Below are 20838 nucleotides of genomic sequence, written 5' to 3'. Positions count from 1 at the left end.
TGAGCATAGTGGTTTGGGTCAATATCTGGGTTCTCTATTCTATTCCATTGGTCTATATGTCTGTTCTTTTGAGAACAGTGGCCTTGTAATACAGTTTGAAATCTGGTATTGAGATCCCACCTACTTTGTTCTTCTTTCTCAGGATTGCTGTGGCTATTCGGAGCCTTTTTTTATTCCAGATGAATTTTTGGAGAGTTCTTTCTAGGTCTGTGAAATATTCTGTTGGTATCTTAACGGGGATTGTGTTGAATCTATGGATTGCTTTGGGTAGTATGGACATTTTAATGATGTTGATTCTACCAATCCATAAGCATGGTATGTTCTTCCATCTGTTTACATCTTCCTCTATCTCTTTCAGTGTCTTAATTTTTTTTTGTTGCAATGGTAAATGGGATTGTTTGTTTAGTTTCTCTTTCTGAGGATTCATTATTGGTGTATAAAAAAGCCATTGATTTTTGGGTGTTGATTTTGTATCCTAGTACATTGCCAAATTTCTTTATTAAATCTATTAGTTTTTTGGTGGAGCCTTTAGGGTTTTCTATGTACAATATCATGTCATCTGCAGATAATGAGATTTTTGCATTCCAATTTGGATGCCTTTTATTTCTTCTTCTTGTCTGATTGCTGTGGCTAGGACTTCCAGTACTATGTTGAATAAGAATGGTAAAAGCAGACATCCCTGTTTTGTTCCTGTTCTTAGGGGAAATGCTTTTAGTTTTTGCCCATTGAGTATGATGTTGGCTGTAGATTTGTCATATATGGCCTTTATCATGTTAAAATATGCTCCCTCTATTCCACTTTGCTGAAAGTTTTTATAAAAAATGGGAGTTGAATTTTGTTGAATGCTTTTTCTGTGTCTATTGATATATGATGTAATTTTTGTCTTTCAATTTGTCTATGTAATATTTATTAATTTGTGAATATTGTACCAGCCTTGCATCCCTGGAATAAATTCCACTTGGTCATGGTGTATGATCTTTTTAATATATTGCTGGATCTGATTTGCTAATATTTTGTTGAGGATTTTAGCATTTATGTTCATCAGGGATATTGTAGTGTCTTTATCTGATTTTGGAATTAGGATAATGCTGGCCTCATAAAAAGAGTGTGGAAGTGTTCCTTCTTCTTGGATTTTCTGAAATAGTTTGAGGAGTATAGGTGTTAGTTCTTTGAATGTTTGTTAAAACTTCCCTGTAAAGCCATCCAGACCTGGGCTTTTGTTTGCTGGGAGTTTTTTGACTACTGCTTCTATTTCATCAATTGTTATTGGCCTATTCAGGTTTTCTGATTCTTCTGATTCAGTTTTGGGAGGTTGTATTTTTCTAGGAATTTGTCTATTTCATCCATGTTGTCTAGTGTGTTGGCATACAGTTATTCATAGTATTTTCTTACAATCGTTTGTATTTCTGTGGTGTCAGTGGTTGCTTCTCCACTTTAGTTTCTGATTTTATTTATTTGTGTCCTCTCTCTTTGTTTCTTGATGTGTCTGGCTAACCGTTTATCAATTTTGTTTATCCTTTCAAAGAACCAGCTCTTGGTTTCATTGATTTTTTTTTTAGTCTCTATGTTATTTATTTCTGCTCTGATCTTTATTATTTCCTTCCTTCTACTTACTCTGGGCTTTTCTTGTTGTTCTCAAAATTTTGAGTTCTTTAAGTTGTAGCGTTAAATAGTTTATTGTAATTTTTCTTGTTTTTTGATGTGTGCCTGTAGTGCTATGAACTTCCCTCTCAGGACTGCTTTTACTATGTCCCAGAGATTTTGGCTTATTTTGTGTTCATTTTCATTTGTTTCCAGGAAGTTTTTACTTATTTATTTCTTGATCTCGTTGGTAACCCATTCATTGTTTAATAACATGCTATTTAGCCTCCATGTGTTTGAATGTTTTGGGATGTTTTTACTGTAGTTGATTTCGAATTTCATTCCACTGTGATCTGAGAAGATGCTTAATATGATTTCAATCTTCTTGTACTTGTGAAGATTTGTTTTGTGTCCCAACATGTGGTCTATCTTTGTGAATGATCCATGTGCACTTGAAAAGAATGTATATTCTGCTGCTTTGGGGTGAAATGTTCTATAAATGTCAATTAAATCCATCTAATCCATCATGTCCTTTAGAATCACTGTTTCCTTATTAAGTTTTTGTCTGGATGATCTATTCAGTGAAGTCAGTGGGTGTTCAAGTCCCCTACTATGACTGTATTGTTGATCTCTCCATTAAAGTTCTCTAGAAGTTTTTTTATATATTTTGGTGCTCCTGTATTGGGTGCATATATGTTTACCAGGGTTATAGCCTCTTGTTGGATTGATCCCTTTAGTACTATGTGGTGATCTTTGTTGTCTCTTGTGATGGCCATCATTTTAAAGTCTATTTTGTCAGATATGAGTATTGTTACTCCAGCTCTATTTTCTTTTCCATTTTCATGGAAAATTTTTTCCCATCCATTCACTCTCATCCTGTGTGTGTCTTTTGTTCTAAGGTGGGTATCTTATAGATAGCATATAGTTGGGTCATGTTTTTGTGTCCATTCAGCTACCCTATGCCTTTTGATTGAAGCATTTACTCCATTTACATTTAGGGTTTTTATTGATAGGTACTTATTTATTGCCATTTTAATCTGTATGCCTAGATTTCTCTCTCTTTTTCTTCTCATTACAGCAGTCCCTTTAGCATTTCTAGCTTGGTGGTGATGTACTCCTTTGGCCTTATTTTTTTTTTTGTCTAGGAAGCTCTTTATTTGACCATCTATTTTGAATGATAACCTTGCTGGATATAGTAATCTTGGTTTCAGATCCTTGCTTTCCATTACCTTGAGTACTTCATGCCATTCCCTTCTGGCCTGTAGAGTTTCTGATGAGAAATCATGTGTCTGCCTTTTGGGAGCTCCTTTGTAGGTAACAGTTTGCTTTTGTCTTGCTGCCTTTAAGATTCTCTCTTTGTCTTTAATTTTTGGCATTTTAATTATGATGTGTCTGGGTGTGGGCTTGTTTGGGTTCTTATTTGGGGTTCTTTGTGCCTCCTGAACTTGTGAGACTTTCCTTTACCAGGTTAGGGAAGTTCTCTGCCATTATTTCTTCAAACACGTTCTCTCCCTTTCTGCCTCTTCTGGAACACCTGCTATTCTAATATTGTTACATTTCATATTGTCCCACAGAGCCCTTAAGTTGTCCTCCTGTTTTTTCATTGTTTTTTTTCTTTTTGGTTTTCTGATTGAGTGATTTTTTTCAACTCTGTCTTATAATTCACTGATTTGATCCTCAACTTCCCCTAATCTGCTGTGTATTCCTTCCAATGTGTTCTTTATTTGTATTATGTCATTCTTTATTTCCAACTGTTCCTTTTTCATAATTACTGTAACTTTTTTCATGCTATTGAGCATCTTTGTCATCATTACTCTGAACTCTGTATCAGATAAATTTCTTATCTCTGCTTCATTTATCTCATCTTCTGGAGAATTCTCTTGTTATTTAATTTGGCGATTGTTTCTTTGCCTCCTCATTTTGGCTGTCTTTTGGGATTTGTGACTATGTATTAGGTAGACTTGCTATGCCTTCCAATCTCTAGTGCAGGAGAGTGTCAAATGCAGTTTCTGACTAATTAGATCAGGCAAAGACTCAAAGCCTCCAGAGACCACCTCTGCCTACAGATGGATAGGATTCAGACTTGAATTGCACCCTGGCAATCATCCTCAGGTGTGGCGAAAGTTTTTTTCAACAGGGTGGGGTGGTTGCTTCTGCCTGGAGGCTAATTGTTATTTTTAGTCTCTTATATGGCCTCAGGGCAAGGTGTTTTCCAATAGGGTGGGTCATCTGTCTTTCCCCCCAGGCAAGGCAAATATCTGTGTGGGAAAGCTGTCCTCCCCTGCTTGAGGGAATGACTCAGCACAGGAAACTGGAGGTGTCTGCCTTCTGAGCTATAACCCTCAAGTCCCCAGTCCTGCTTCTGCTCACACAGCTCCAGTCCACTCCGCCCTCCCTCTGCTAGAGCACAAGGTGGGTGGCTCCACAGGGAATTTTGTGCATTGGCCCTTTAAGAGGGTGCCTGAATTTCAACTGTCACTCCTTGGCAGACAGCAACCCCACTGCTTTTCACAGCCAGATGTTATGTGGGTACCCTTCTCAGTTCTGGTACTCTCTGCTGGGGGGCCCAGCTTGGGGATTAGATCCAAGAGTTCTCAGTGACAACCTTCCACAGCTGAGATATCTCTCCAGGACTTCAGTTGCTGTCCGTGGGCACCCGGCCAGCCCCTTCGCACCTTCACCCCTCCTACCAGTCTCTATGCAGTCTATACTTTAGGCCCTCAGTATCAGGGTTCTCTCCTGCAAGTCTTCCATTGATTATTCAGGAAGTTTTTCTGTATTTTAGTTGTAATTACAGTTTGTTCCAGGGAACATGTCCATGCAGCATCCACTTTATTAGTTGTTCTAGGGATCTCTCTCCACTTTTAGTACACACACACACACAACACATATACATGCACATATGTGTATGTGTGTGTATACACATCTAACTTTTAGTGGTCTACTTAGAATTAATATTTTGACATTTCAGGTGGAATGTCAAAGCCTTACCACTACGTAGGTTTATTTCCTATCCCCCTTTAATATAGTTGTCTTTCTATTATATTTACCTATGTATATTAAAAACTCTGTTACAATCTTATAATTTTTGCTTTTAAACTCATTTTAAAGAACTAAGTATGGGAAGAATTATCTGTTGTATGTAACCAGATATTTAGCATTTATATTTTTCTTTCGTTGCTTCTGGTGTTCCTAGTGTAGTTGTATTATTTCCCATCTTTTTTTTTTTTTAAATATATTTTATTGATTTTTTACAGAGAGGAAGGGAGAGGGATAGAGAGTTAGAAACATCAATGAGAGAGAAACATCAATCAGCTGCCTCCTGCACACTCCCTACTGGGTATGTGCCTGCAACCAAAGTACATGCCCTTTACTGGAATCGAACCTGGGACCCTTGAGTCCACAGGCCAACACTCTATCCACTGAGCCAAACCGGTTAGGGCTTTCCCATCTTTTTGAGAACTTTCTTTGGCCATTCTTTTATAGAAGGTGTACTGGCAATGAATTATTTTAGCTTTCTATCATCTGAGAATATCTTTATGTCATCTTGATTCCTAAAGACAATTTTCTCTGGATATAGAATTCTCTGTTTATAGTTTTTCCTTTCAGCACTTTAAATATGTTCTACTTCCTTTTGCTCTTCATAGTTTCTGGTAAGTGTTCCCTTATTAATCAGTGCATCATTTTTGTTTGCTTTCACAATTTTTCTTTGTCTTTACCTTTTAGCTGTTAGATTATGATGAAGTCAGGAGTGGATTTTGTTGTGTTTATTCTGTTTGGGTATTATTGAGCTTCTTGACTCCATAGGTTTATGTCTTTTGTGAAATTTGTGATGTTTTCAGCCATTATTTCTTCAAATGTTTTACACACTCTCTCCCCTCCTAGGATACTGATAGCCCAAATATTAGAGTTTTTGGTATTGTTTTTTTAGGGCCTGATGATCTGTTTCCCGCCTCACCCCCCAAACATTTTTCTCTTTTTTTTTCATATTTGATATTTCTATTGAAATTTGATATGTCTTCAAAATCACTAGTTCTTTTGTCATTTCTGTTCTGCTATTGAACACACCAAATGAATGTTTATATTTTGGTTGCTTTATATAATTAATATATATATTAATCCTCACCTGAGGATATATATTTTTTCCCATTGATTTTTAGAAAGAGGGGAAGAGAAGGGGAGGGGAGGGGAAGGAAGGGAGAGAAACTTTGATGTGAGAGAGACATCAGTTGGTTGTCTCCTGCATACCCTGAGTTCGAACCTGCAACTCAGGTAGGTGCCCTTAACCAGCAATTGAACCTAAGACCCTTCAGTGTGGGGGCCAACACTCTAACCACTGAGCAACACCAGCTAGGGTGATTGTTACATTTTTTAGTTCTAAAATTCCCATTGTTTCTTTTTTATATCCTCAATTTCTTTTCTGAGGCATTCTGTCTTTCCATAGTTTCAGGAGTGTTTTTCCTAATTTTTGGAGCATTTTTATTATAGCTACTATAATAGCTGTGAGATAGTTTCTACATCTGTGTCATCTCAGTATTGTATCTGTTAATCTCTTTTCCTATGTAAATTGAGATTTTCTTGGTTCTTTGTATGCCAAGTAATTTTGGATTATGTCCTGGAAAATTTGAATATTGTATTACAAGGGTCTGGGTTTTGTTTAAATGCTGTAATGAATGTTGACTTTTATTTTAGCAGACATTTGACCTAGTTGGGTTCAGCTTGAAATTTCTATCCAGCCTTCAGTCAGTGGTAATCCCAAAGCCATTTCAGTTTTCTGAGTTTTTGCAGTGATATTTATATCTGCTTTGCATGTATATTATTCATTAACTCATCTGGGAAGTGGCCAGTGGTTATTCTCATAGTTCAGAGTAACCTTTTTGTTAAGAGATACACTTGGAATTATTTTAGGTATGAAAGGTCATTATGAGAACATCTCAGATAGTTCTGAAAAAATATGTGTAAATCTTTCCATACATACTAGTATATACTAGATCTGTATGTGAGTCTAGATGACTATTATACTTTTTTTGCAAATTTTGTGTACACTAGTAATTTCTCAAAAATTTGGAGGCAAATGAGAAATATACATAAAAAACATGCCATTTCTTTGTTTTAAAACCCCCAATGGTATCTCATCTTGCTAGTATAAAAGCCAGATTCCTTTCAGTGGTCTGTTTGGCCCTTCAGGATCCACCTTCTAACCCTCTAGTTGCTCTCATCTCATTCAGAGAAAAAACAGAATCCTCTTTTTTTTCTTCTTCTGTATGACCCTTAATGAATCTATCTCATATTCCTAGAGCATATCATAGTGTCTGGCCCATAGTATGAACACAAGCACACAACAAGTATGTGGTTGAATGAATGACTCGTTGTCTTTGTGACAGTTTTTGTTGTTGGTTTCTCAGGATGACTAGACTTTACCCATATGTTATTTTGTGCTGACCTTCCACCACCTATAATGTCCATTACTTGCTGTAGCAATAGATCATTATTACTTTTCCTTAGGTTCTTATAAATTAAGGCCTAAGGTCACTTCTAAGTCTTCTGTCCCAGAGCCATATATACTTTCAAGAACTATTACTATTCTTTCTTGGTGTCCTTTGTACGACTTACTTTACTTTAATCTATTTATCCTCATCCCTATCCTTAATACTGTGTTCTCATCCTTTTGTATCAGTTCTATCAGTAAGGTGCCTTCACAATTTCCTCATTCCCCCATTTTATGGATAAAGTCTTCTCCCCCTCCTTTTGGGGACAGATACAGGAGAAGAAACAGATAGCTACTAGTATCCAGTGTTGCCTACCTTCTTTCCCAAAATGAAGAATGATTTTACTAAATATAGCTTTCTGGAAAAAAAAATTCTCTATAACTAGGTTTGGTCTTAGTTTCTAAAGTCCAGCTCCGTAGCTTTTAGGCAAAGACCATTTCTCTGGCCTCAATTATTTTGCAGATGAGAAAAAAGCAACATAATTTTAAAAGGGAACTTTTAATTCAATACATATCTCCAACTCATTGTTCTTCTCTAATAGGACTCTATTTTGGCATCTCAATATATGCAGCAGAAAAGAGCTGCTGCTGTGTCTTTAAAAAGCCATCCTCAGAGCAGTGTGGAGGCAGGCATGTCACTGAACTGCTTGAATGAGAGCGAGAAGAGGAGGTGGAAGGGGGTGCTCTTACAGCGTGTGTGTGTGTGTGTGTGTGTGTGTGTGTGTGTGTGTGTGTGTGTGTCTGTGCGCGCGCGCACACACGAGTGGACTGTTGGCAGAGCTCTAGGTGACATCCCTCTAAACAGCTGAGCCATGGACTGCTTCAGAGCTGCTTGTCAGAGCAATTAGCTTGCTGGAGACGCAGCATTTCATTCAAGGGTGAAGGGTGCAAGAGGGGACTGTGGGTGGGGTAAAAGAGGCACAGGTTTCCCAGAAGGAATTTCTTCCAGCAAAATTCCGGCAGAACTGATTCTTACAATGAGGTCTCCATTAATAATGTGAGCTCGCTGTTGGTTTAAGTGCAGATCCATCTGGGGTGAGTTTTGGATAATTTTTATTTCTTTATATAAAAGCCCTTGAACTCCACAGACTGGATGGGGGAGAAGCTAGAAAGATATCTTTTGTATCTTGGCCAATTTAACTATATAACACACACTAGGGAAATGAGAGATTGTCCAAGAGTTACGTTTTATAGGGGGTTTTGGGCATTTTTGTGTTTGTTTTTTTTATTTAAAATATTTTAAAAATTAGGCTTGCTGGAACTTATCCTATATTCAGATTTTACCTCTTCCATGGGTATTTCAAGCGATGCTTCATTCAGATTTAGCTTATGAAAATAGTGGTGATTTCTGTTCTCTGTGGTGATGCTGTTGACGCACATTGCAGGAAGCAGGGAATCCCCTATAAATATCCTTCACTGTGTCATTCCACAGCTATCCACACCCAGCTGGTGAATATGTCTCTCTGTCCTATGTCTTTATGTAACTGTCTCCTAGTCTTTGAATGTGATAAGAGAACGATGTTGCCTTTACTGTTTCTAGGAAGGGTTTGTATTTTTTTTATGAACATCTTAGGAGGAATTTTTTCAGTGTTTTTACTAAAACATGCCTTTGACTTGTTGAGGTTGTCATAAGAATTTCCCTGGGGCTTTACTGCTCCTTATTTGGGATTACTTGTTTGTCTCTCATAATTGGCTTGTTTTTGTTTGCTGGCCTTGGTTTCTAAAGAGTGCAGAGATGGGATTCCCTCTACCTCCAGTGACGTAGTGAATTTGTTTGCAGTCTTTTTCTTCTGAGCGGGAGGGGACAGAGAAGGAAGAAGAAAAATCCATCAGAACTGGTGCGTTCTATGCCTTGATGATAGATAACTGGGTGGATTGAACAGAGTTTAGAGCAAAATGAGATGTTAATGATAAGGATGCTATTTTGTTTGTTTCTTTTTAGAATAGGCTGGGGGCAAAGTCAGGATTGCTGAAGCAGCATGCCTTAATTAACCCTATGTATCCTACTGCTAATGAATTTTACCGAATTGTTTTTTCTAAATATGAAATTTTGAAAAGGGCTCATAAGCAGGTTTCTAGAACCCATCATCCATGAAAAATTCTAGGTTGAGTTTTGGAATTCGGAATTTTTCTATCTTATTTGCACTGGTCCTGAGCATGCAGTTTGTACACTGTTCAAGCAGACCTCAAAAATAGGTGGTTATATAAAATTTCTTGCCACTTTTGTTAAAGTAAAACTCTCATTTTGAATGTCTACAGCTAAAGCAAAGCTTTAGGAAGAAATTGTTAGATATACTCTTAGGTATGAACCTAACTTCTCTTTTTTTTAGATTAAGTGCTTGGGCTTCCTGCTCCTTTTTATGCAACTCCATTTTAATACCACTGATCTCTGGAGGCCTGCCTGCAAAGGTCAGTGTGAAAAATTCAGAAGACTTAGAGCCTAGGAAAATTTAAGGTTTCCTTCCTGTGGATGTGTTTGGATAGCATATGTGGAACAGTACCTTTAAGAATTTACTGTTTTATTTTCTATCCTGATACTTTTCTGTTCTGTGCTTTCATTATTCTAAGTAATATATGTGAAGCAAAAAGAGTAATGTCTGCTTTGCAGCTTACTTTGTGCAGTCCTATTTTTATGGTCATTCAATTATATGAATATGTATTATAGCCATAAATATTTCAAACTAACAAAATTCTAATTTTATTTGGAGAGAAGGGAGTGGGAGTGGTGATAATCCTAAAGTATTCCAGAATAACCTATTTAGAAACTTGCCAGAGACTGGAGCTATAAGGGTTAAGAGAATTCCACTGCATCTTGCATCTCAATATTGCAGCAAATATGTGGATAATTTCTTGCTAGCTTTTCAGGAAACCCCTGTGGTGGACAACCCTCATTAATCGTTGCTGGGAGACTGCTCTGACGTCACTGGGAGCAGTTCCCTGTCTGCAGCGATGACTGGAATAGCCAGCCTTTGAGGGGGAAGAAAACTGCTGTGAAATTAAAAGATGAGGGTTTTGTTAACTTGGTTTTCCTTTCATTTCGGAGTGGGTGGAATAGACCTAAAGTCTTTATCAAATGTTTCAGTCATTAGCAATTATATTATTAAGTCTCTTTATTTCAAATGAAAATACCTTCTTTTTTAATCTTTGTTTTCTAACCATCAAGGTTTTGAAAAGGTCAAGGAAAAGATTTTAGTTTCTTTTTATCCTTCCTTTTTTCCCTACTTTTTTTTTTTTTTTTAAAGGAGAAGAAAAAGATTCAGAACTGCTTTTGCAAAAGGTATTTAGCATCACCCTGATTGGGATAATTAAAAATGTGACTTATGTTGGAAGACCTTTCTGGTGAAATTGATAATGACTATTTCTGTGCCTAAAAGTTACTATATGTACTTCTCTCTGATGTTCTCTCCTAACCTACCCACTCCCACTGCTATATAGTCTGTTAGAAGCTTCTTTCTTTGAAAAGTATAGTGGCTAAGTGTTTGGACTCTGACTTAGGCTGCCTGAGTTCAATTCCCAAGTAGGCCAATTGCTGGTTCTATGACTTTGGACACATTACTTAACCCCTCCATTTCTTCATATGTAAAATATGAAATGAAGATAATAGCATCCACCTACTAGGGTTGTTTTGAAGATTAAAAGAATTAGTGCATGGAAAGGCTTTAACATAGTTCCTGGTAATCTAAAAGGCTTACTTAGCATTAGACATTAATGATATTTAGAAATTAAACAGGGTAATACTATTTATGTCTTCAGATCACCTGTAATTTTTGAGGAAGCCAGGAGAGATTTTCAAGCCATGTAGGATATTGAGCTTCTAAAATGAATATAAATATAATCTAAATATTTAAACTTAAATTTGACAATGTTGATCCTTTTAGGAAGTATCTTTTCTAATTTGATGCTTATAGGCTAAATTGCAAACATGTTCCCTCAGATTAACAGCTATTTTCTTTCTTTGAGCTTTTGACTTCTGTAGATGATGGTTGGTTGTTTTTTAATTTTTTGTTTTGTTTATTTTCTACCACTGATTCTGATCTACTTTAAAATCCTAGGACGCTTATCTTTATTGTATACCTCTGAAACTTTGTATCTTCTGAGTGTGTGAATTGATGTGGTGTTCTTCCTCCATATGTTTGTGCAAGTATAAGATTTATATGAAATACCACGTCTTAAAAACTTTTAAAAAAAATATTTTTATTGATTTCAGAGAGGAAGGAAGAGAGAGAGAGAGATAGAAACATCAATGATGAGAGAGAATCATTGATCGGCTGCTTCCTGCGCGCCCCCCACACTGGGGATCGAACCCACAACCCATGCATGTGCCCTGACTGGGAATCATGCCGTGATCTCTTGGTTCATAGGTTGACACTCAACCACTAAGCTATGCTGGCTGGGCTCAAAATGTCTTTAAATTCTAGCTTTAAAAAAATCTAGGATCTTAAATGGACCAAATGTCAAGTCACAAACAAATACTAAATTAGCCAGTATATCCATGCCCTTTTATCTTCTTTTTTTGTTACTGTTGATCCTCACCCGAGGATATTTTTTTTCATTGATTTTTATACAGAGTGGAGAGGAGAGGGAGAGACAGAGAGAGAGAAATACCGACATAGAGAGATGTATCAATTGGTTGCATGCAGCCAAGGTACATGGCCTTGACTGAGATTGAACCTGGGACCCTTCAGTCCATAGGCTGACACTCTGTCCACTGAGCCAAATTGGCTAGGGCCTTTTACCTTCTTTTAATTTCATATTAAAGACTTAGAGAGTGTTCTTCTTGTATGGTTTTTGAAGTTTCATCTTTTGGATTGCTCTCTAAACTGCCAAGATACACGGACAAGAGCTATTAAGGTGTCTAACATTAATTGCAAAAAGAATATCTACCTGTATAACTTTTTATCCTTTCCTCCCTATTAATTTTCTTAGGCCAGTGAGGCTTAAGGAGTACAGGATACATATCTTCTCTAGTGGGATATGTGGGGAAAGAGAGCCAATATTACTAAAAAGGGGCATGAGCTGAAAAAAAAAAAAAGTAAGAAGCACTGTCTGGGTGAATGTCCTTAAAGTCCAGGCAATGCCATGGGATATGCTAAGTGGACATTATATGTTGCTTGGGGAATAGGTAAGAAACACTATAATTAGATAGTGTGACTGCCCTTGCTTCTATTAACTGAAGTGAATTAAGGGGGAATTTTTTTATTTCCAAAATGTATTAACTCTTAGATGTTTTTATCCTAGGGAGTTGATGAGAAATGTAAATGAAGGTCTAGATGCAAAGAAACTCATCATAGTATTATTTTATTATAAAAATTAACATTTTCTAATATTCAATAATAGGGAAATAGTTAAATTATTTTTTGTTTGTCTCCTGCAGGCGGGGATCAAGCCTGCAACCGAGGTATGTGCCCTTGACTAGGACTCAAACCACTGAGCCACACTGGCCAGGGCTAAAATGAACTTGTTAAAAAGTAATAATGGGCCCTAGCCGGTTCGGCTCAGTGGATAGAGTGTCGGCCTGCGGACTGAAGGGTCCCAGGTTCGATTCCCGCCAAGGGCACATGCCTGGGTTGCGGGCTCAATCCCCAGTAGGGGTCATGCAGGAGGCAGCTGATCAATGATTCTCTCTCATCATTGATGTTTCTATCTCTCTCTCTCTATCCCTCTCCCTTCCTCTCTAAAATCAATAAAAATATATTAAAACAACAACAAAAAAGTAATACTGGGAAAATGGTCACAATTTTAGTAGTAGTTAAAAGTAATAAAAATAATTTTTTATTATAAAAATCCTATATAATAAAACCCTAATATGCAAATTGACCAGTTGCTATGACACGCACTGACCACCAAGGGGCAGATGCTCAACGCAGGAGCTGCCCCCTGGTGGTTTGTGTGCTCAGCCAGAAGCCAGGCTCACGGCTGGCAAGCACAGCAGTGGTGGCGGGAGCCTTTCCCGCCTCTACAGCAGCGCTGAGGACCCCTCGGGGGATGTCCGCCTAAGCCGGCAGGTGGACATCTCATGAGGGGTCCCAGACTATGAGAAGGTGCAGGCCAGGCTGAGGGCCTCCCCCCCACCCCGACCCCCCAGTGCACGAATGTCATGCACCGGGCCTCTAGTCCTACCTAATAATAGACAAATATGCAAATTGACCATACCTTCGCTACACCCAAGCCACGCCCACCAGCCAATCAGGGCGAGTATGCAAATAAACCGAACCAAGATGGCTACAGCCACCCAGAGCAAGGTTTCCCAGGCAACAGAGGGAAACAAGCTTTCCGCCTGCCCTTGACAGGCCTAAGCCTCCACTCAAGCTACAAAGTTTCAATTATAGAAGGTAAACAAATTCAAACAGAATGGCGGCAGCCACGGAGCTGGAGAGACCAGGCCAGGGTTGCCCGTGGTAACGGAGAAAGCAAAGCTTTCCGCACACCCTGGCAGGGCTCAGGCCTCTGCTTAAGGCTACAAAGTTTCAATTATAGAAGGTGAATTAACTCAAACAGAAATGGCTGCCGGTGGAGCATGCAGGAGGCTTGGCTCCGCTCCAGGGTACAAAGTTTCAATTGTAGAAGGTAAATAAATTCCAGATACCAGTGCCTCCGCTTGGGTTGCCAGGGGCCGTGGCTGGCCTGCAAACCACCACAGGCCCCTCGCTCAGGCTGCCCCATGCCCCAAGGGAATCCCCACCCTTATCTGGGACCGAGTGTGACAAAAGACTTCCATCTACTTGGGATGTGTTTGGAAACTGAGATGTGCATGTAAGAAACTACATTCAGCATGTGAAAAACATACTGAAGCCGAAACCAGTTTGGCTCAGTGGATAGAGCGTCGGCCTGCGGACTCAAGGGTCCCAGGTTCGACTCGGGTCAAGGGCATGTACCTTGGTTGCGGGCACATCCCCAGTAGGGGGTGTGCAAGAGGCAGCTGGTCGATGTTTCTCTCTCATCGATGTTTCTAACTCTCTATCCCTCTCTCTTCCTCTCTGTAAAAAATCAATAAAATATATTTAAAAAAAAAACATACTGAAAATACACATGTGATAGCTATTTTTACTGGGCAGTAGTGTCAGATATTCTTAACATTGACTCTTTATTCATATTCACTATAATTCTTAATGTGTCTTGTATAATAAGTACATGATGTAGTAAATAGTCATAGAAAATTACTATAATCTCTTTAAATTTTCATTTATTGAATTGAGAGAGAGAGAGAAATATTGATTTGTTGTTCCACTTATTTATGTACTCATTGGTTGCATGTATGTGCCCTGACTGGGGATTGAACCCACAACCTTGGTGTATCCAGATGATTCTCCAACCAACTGAACTACCCAGCTGGGGCCACTATAGTCTCTCCTGTCTGAGACCATCTATCTATATAAAAGCCTAAGTGACTGTTGTAACTGAACAGGCTTGCATGGGGCAACCAGGCTGGCCGGGGGATTAGTGAGGAGCAACCAAATGACCGAGCAGCAGGCTGCGTGGGGCGACCAGGCTGGCAGGGGGGTTGGTGAGGGACAACAAAATGACTGAGCAGCAGGCTGAGTGGGGCGGCAACCAGGCCAGCAGGCGGGGGCAGTGAGAGGCGACCAAACGACTGAACAGCAGGCTGCATGGGGCGACCAGGCTGGCAGGGGGAGCAGTGGGGGCAACCAGGCCGACAGGGAGCGAGGGGCAGTTGGGAGCAATCAGGCCGGCAGGCAGAGGCAGTTAGGGGTGATCAGGCCAGCAGGGAGGCAGTTAGGGGTTACCAGGTCAGCAGGGGGGGCAGTGAGGGGCAATCAGGCCGGCAGGCAGAGGCGGTTAGGGGTGATCAGGCTGGCAGGGAGGCAGTTAGGGGTGATCAGGCAGGCAGGCAGGTGAGCAGTTAGGAGCCAGCGGTCCAGGATTGTGAGAAGGATGTCTCCTGAGGGGTCCCAGATTGGAGAGGGTGCAGGCTGGGTTGAGGGGACACCCCACCCCCCGTGCACGAATTTTGTGCACCGGGCCTCTAGTTTTCTATAGTGCACAATAATGTGAATGTACTTAGTGTCACTGAACTGTATACCTAAAAATGATTAAAACAATACACAATAGAATAAACCAGATTAAAATATATAGTTTCCAAGCTAATTTTAAACCTTACATCAGATTCTGCTTCTCAGCATTCACTTACCACCATATACTAGAAGGTAGGGATCAAAATTGCTTGTTGTATCCAGAGATATTACATCAATTATTGTGAAAAGCATGCTAGGAAAGGGGAATCCTATCTAATAAAAGAGTAATATGCAAATTAACCATCACTCTGCTAACCATCGCCCACCAGCCAATCAGGAGCCAGTATGCAAATTAACCTCAACCAAGATGGCTGCGGCCACTGAGCGAGCAGGAGGGAGGCTTGGGTTTCCCCAGCGATGGAAGAAGCCAAGCTTTCCGCACACCCTGGCCTGCCGAGGCCTCCACTCCAGGCTACAAAGTTTCAATTGTAGAAGATAAATAAACCCCAGATACCAGGGCCTCCGCTTGGGTTGCAAGGGGGCATGGCCAGCCTGCAAACCACCACAGGCCCCTCCTCACCCAGGCCACCCCACACCCCAAGGGAACCCCCACCCTGATCCGGAACACCCTTCAGGGCAAACCAGCCTGCCCCCACCCGTGCACCAGGCCTCTATCCTATCTAATAAAAGAGTAATATGCAAATTGACCATCACTCTAACATACAAGATGGCTGACCCCATGTGGTCAAAGATCCTGCCCCCATGTGGACACAAGATGGCCACCACAAGATGGCCATCAGGGGAGGGCAGTTGGGAGGCACCCGGCCTGCAAGGGAGGGCAGTTGTGGGCGATGAGGCCAGCAGGGGAGGATAATTGGGAGGGACCAGGCCTGCAAGGGAGAGCAGTTGGGGGTGATCAGGCCTGCAGGGAAGGGCAGTTAGGGATGACCAGGCCTGCAGGGGAGGGCAGTGAGGGGCAATTAGGCTGGCAGGGGAGCAGTTAGGCATCAATCAGGCTGGCAGGGAAGTAGTTAGGGGGTGATTAGGCTGGCAGGCAGAAGCAGTTAGGGGCAATCAGGAAGGCAGGCAGGCAAGCAGTTGGGAGCCAGCAGTCCTGGATTGTGAGAGGGATGTCTGACTGCCTGGTGGGATCGGGCCTAAACGGGCAGTCGGACATCCCTCAAGGGGTCCCAGATTGGAGAGGGTGCAGGCTGGGCTGAGACACACACACCCCCATGCACGAATTTCGTGCACCGGGCCTCTAGTACTTTATAAGTCAGGTGAATTTTAGAATGTTAATGAGCACCATTGGGGAGAATGGTCAGTTTTTTTAATGTAGTCTCCTCATCTAGTTTGTAATTATCTGTTTCCTCTTTTCTTCAAGGAGATCTGTAGCTGAGGGAGAACGAATGGGGGCATATGGTATTGAAGAGCAAATATATTATTTCCTCATTTGGACATAGTTTCTCTAAGAATAGTGGGGCGGGGTTGGGAGGAGAGTATAGAGAAGAGGATAGACATAGAATTCCCAGGACTGTATGAGCTGATTGTGATTTGAGAATATGGAGCATAAGAGCCTGATATCTGTTTTAATGCTAATTTTAATATTTAAAACAAAGTTAGGGAGCCCTAGCTGGTTTGGCTCAGTGGAGAGAGCATTGGTCCATGGACTGAAGGGTCCCAGATTCAATTCTGGTCAAGGGCACATGCTTGGGTTGTGAGCTCAATCCCCAGTAGGGGCCTTGCAGGAGGCAGCCAATCAGTGATTCTCTCTCATCATTGATGTTTCTATCTCTCTCTCCCTCTCCTTTCCTCTCTGAAATCAATAAAAATATATTTTTTAAAAAGTTAGGAAAACTTACAAAGTTTAGCAGTCTTAAATTAAAACGTTTAGCTCTCTGTGTATTATAGCATGGGAAGCTTCAATACTGTGATTTTAGCTAGGCAGCACTCCCCTTATATTAATCCCTCAGTTTGTGCTGGTATTGGTTTTTCACAGTTCAGGGATTTCTGAATTTCTCTACTAATTTAAAAAGGCAAAATCTCCAGAGTTTCAGAGATCCCTTGTTATTTGCATAGATTCATTGTCATTGCTATTGACTTTCCCCCCCCCACTATTCGTTTTTAGTAGATCAGAATGGCAGTATTTCTTATTTTTCTGTAGAGACTATTCTTTGACAGTATTGAAACAGTTTCTGTGGAAAATGCTTTATTTAAAAAAAAAAAAAAGTAAGGAGAATCTCATCTTATAGCTCTTAGTGATAGAGCCTGTTGCCATGGAGTCCTGGATCAGATTGGCTGACCTGGTGGCCAATGAGCAGATAGAACAATAGAACATAAACACATCATCATTTAATCTTGCAGAATTATTTACTCAGTGATATATGCATTAATACCATAACTGTATATAGAGCAGTGAAATAAAATGTTTCAAGAATGGTATATGGTGTTCTTCTCTTTTCTTTCATAATTTGCCATTTACTATAAACACTGCAATGATCCATTATCTTCTTAATATGATTTATTTGGGAGAAAATGTGGTAGGAAATGTCTATCACCTATTTATGAATCAAGCTGCTGCTGCTGCTGCAGTCAGTTGGACTTATGCCAAGTCTAAGTCAGATTCTGGCCTTCTAGACCAGAGGAGATTTGTCTTTATATCTGAAGCCTCCTTGCTTATTTTGGTATCTATAAAGCTGAGTCAGGAGTTGGCAGCTTTTTCTTAACTTGTTTTTCCTTCTTCCTCTTTCACTCCAGTATGGTAGATCCTGTTGATGTTACATTTATATACCAGGGTTTGGAGTTGGATTAGCTGGGAGTAGCTTCCGTGTTTTCCATCGTCACTTCCCTAGCTTGTTCTTCTTTTTGACATAGGTCTGTGCCTATGATCATAACATGTATCTTATTGCTTTAGATACTGGGAATGGTTCACTCATACCAAAAAGAAAAAAAAAAATCCCCTCTATATCTTGTAAACTAAAGAAGTCAAGAATATTATGTTTGCCCTAACCGGCTTGGCTCAGTAGATAGAGCGTCAGCCTGCGGACTGAAGGGTCCCAGGTTCGATTTTGGCCAAGGGCATATGCCTGTGTTGCAGCTCGATCCCCAGTGGGGGGTATGCAGGAGGCAGCCGATCAATGATTCTCATCATTGATGTTTCTATCTCTCTCTCCTCTCTTCCTCTCTGAAATCAATAAAGAAATATATATTTTGAAATTCGTGCACGGGGTCGTGTGTCCCTCAGCCCAGCCTGTACCCTCTCCAATCTGGGACCCCTCGAGGGATGTCCAACTGCCCGTTTAGGCCTGATCCTGGTAAGATCAGGCCTAAACGGGTAGTCGGACATCCCTCTCACAATCCAGGATTGCTGGCTCCCAACTGCTCACCTGCCTGCCTTCCTGATTGCCCCTAACTGCTTCTGCCTGCCCGTCTGATCACCCCCTAACCACTCCCCTGCCAGCCTGATTGATGCCTAACTGCTCCCCTGCCAGCCTGATTGCCCCTAACTGCCCTCCCCTGCAGGCCTGGTCACCCCCAACTGCCCTCCCCTGCAGGCCTGATCACCCCTAACTGCCCTCCCCTGCAGGCCTGGTCCCCCCCAACTGCTCTTCCCTACAGGCCTGGGTCCCCCCCCAACTGCCCTTCCCTGCAGGCCGGTCGCCCCCAACTTCCTTCCTATACAGGCTTGGTCACCCCTAACTGCACTCCCCTGCTGGCCTGATGACCCACAACTGCCCTCTCTTGCAGGTCTGGTCCCTCCCAACTGCCCTCCCCTGCTGGCCATCTTGTGGCAGCCATCTTGTGTGTTGGAGTGGCAGTCAATTTGCATATTATTCTTTTATTAGATAGGATAGAGGCCTGGTGCACGGGTGGGGGCCGGCTGGTTTGCCCTGAAGGGTGTCCCGGATCAGGGTGGTGGTTCCCTTGGGGTGTGGGGCGGCCTGGGTGAGGGGCCTGTGGTGGTTTGGAAGTTGGCCATGCCCCCAGGCAACCCAAGCATAGGCCAGGGCCAGCTGGAAGCAGGTATCTGGGATTTACTTATCTTCTATAATTGAAACTTTGTAGCCTTGAGTGGAGTCCAGGGCCGGCCAGGGTGTGCGGGAAGCTTGGCTTCCTCCATTGCCGGGGAAACCTAAGCCTCCTGCTCACTCAGTGGCCACAGCCATCTTGGTTGGGTTAATTTGCATACTCGCTCCTGATTGGCTGGTGGGCGTCGCTTATAGGTGAAGTTGAGGTGTGGTCAATTTGCATATTACTCTTTTATTAGATAGGAGATATATCCTCTCTAATAAAATGGTAATATGCAAATTAATCATCACTCTGCTACATAAGCCACGCCCACCAGCCAAGCCACCAGCCAATCAGGGCGAGTATGCAAATTAACTCCAATCCAAGATGGCTACAGCCACAGAGAGCAAGGTTTCCCAGGTAACAGAGCAAGCCAAGCTTTCCATAGCCGTTGCAGGCCTAAGCCTCCACTCAAGCTACAAAGTTTCAATTGTAGAAGGTAAACAAATTGAAACAAATGGCTGCAGAATGGAGCTTGAGAGAGCAGGCCAGGGTTGCCGGCAGCAACAGGGGAAGCAAAGCTTTCTGCACACCCTGGCCGGGCTCACCCGCTTAAGGCTACAAAGTTTCAATTGTAGAAGGTGAATTAACTGCCACCGAAATGGCTGCCGCCCCAGAAATGGCTGCCGCCCCAGGCTACAAAGTTTCAATTGTAGAAGGAAAATAAATTCCAGATACCAGGGTCTCCCCTTGGGTTGCCAGGAGGCGTGGCCGGCCTGCAAACCACCACAGGCCCCTCGCTCAGGCCGCCCCACACCCCAAGGGAACCCCCACCCTTATCTGTGATACCCTTCAGGGCAAACCAGCTGGCCCCCACCCGTGCACCAGGCCTCTATCCTATCTAATAAAAGAGTAATATACAGATTGATCATCACTGCAACACACAATATAGCTGCCCCCATGTGGTCAAAGATCCTGCCCCCATGTGGACACAAGATGGCCACTACAAGATGGCCAGCAGGAGAGGGCAGTTGGGAGGCACCCGGCCTGCAAGGGAGGGCAGTTGGGAGGGACCGGGCCTGCAAGGGAGGGCAGTTGAGAGGGACCAGGCTTGCAAGGGAGGGCAGTTGGAGGTGATCAACCCTGCAGGAGAGGGCAGTTAGGGGTGACCAGGCTGGCAGAGGAGGGAAGTTGGGGGCAAACAGGCTGGCAGGGGAGCAGTTAAGCATCAACCAGACTGGCAGCGGAGTGGTTAGGGGGTGATCAGGCTGGCAGGCAGAAGCGGTTAGGGGCAATCAGGAAGGCAGGCAGGCAAGCAGTTGGGAGCCAGCAGTCCTGGATTGTGAGAGGGATATCCGACTGCCCGTTTAGGCCCGATCCCACCAGGATCGGGCCTAAACGGGCAGTCGGACATCCCTCCAGGAGTCCCAGATTGGAGAGGGTGCAGGCTGGGCTGAGGGACAACCCCCCGCCGTGCACGAATTTCGTGCACCGGGCTTCTAGTATATATATATAAAAGAGTATTATGTTTCTCTTCTTAGGTTTTACACTAGAGGCCCGGTACATGAAATTTGTGCACTGGGTGGGGGTGTGTCCCTCATCCCAGCCTGCAACCTCTCCAATTCGGACATTCCTCTCGCAATCCAGGACCACTGGCTCCTAACCGCTCACCTGCCTGCAGGCCTGATCCCCCTAACTGCTCTCCCCTGCTGGCCTGATAGCCCTTACTGCTGTCCCCTGTGGGCCTGATCCCCCTAACTGCTCTCCCCTGCCGGCGTGATCCCCCTA

At 42.3% G+C, this 20838-nt stretch overlaps 1 protein-coding gene across 13 annotated transcripts in view; it reads left to right on the top strand.

Annotated features, from left to right (window-relative positions):
- R3HDM2 (R3H domain containing 2) overlaps positions 1-20838 on the top strand; it is a 162885-nt gene that overhangs the window by 71863 nt on the left and 70184 nt on the right. For 2 of the 13 annotated variants that reach the window (XM_079774203.1, XM_079774202.1), the window contains one exon: positions 9400-9478. The exons of 10 other annotated variants lie outside the window; for them this stretch is intronic. In XM_079774203.1, the coding sequence (XP_079630329.1) occupies positions 9430-9478 (49 nt within the window). In that variant the 5' untranslated portion in view covers positions 9400-9429. Of the gene's footprint in view, positions 1-9399; positions 9479-20838 lie in introns of those variants that run through there. One more of the 13 variants, XM_079774204.1, reaches the window with a different exon arrangement.

Source organism: Cnephaeus nilssonii, assembly GCF_951640355.1.
Source record: "Cnephaeus nilssonii genome assembly, chromosome: 6".
NCBI classification, from domain to species: Eukaryota; Metazoa; Chordata; class Mammalia; order Chiroptera; family Vespertilionidae; genus Cnephaeus; species Cnephaeus nilssonii.
This window is presented reverse-complemented; position numbering and strand designations above follow the sequence as displayed.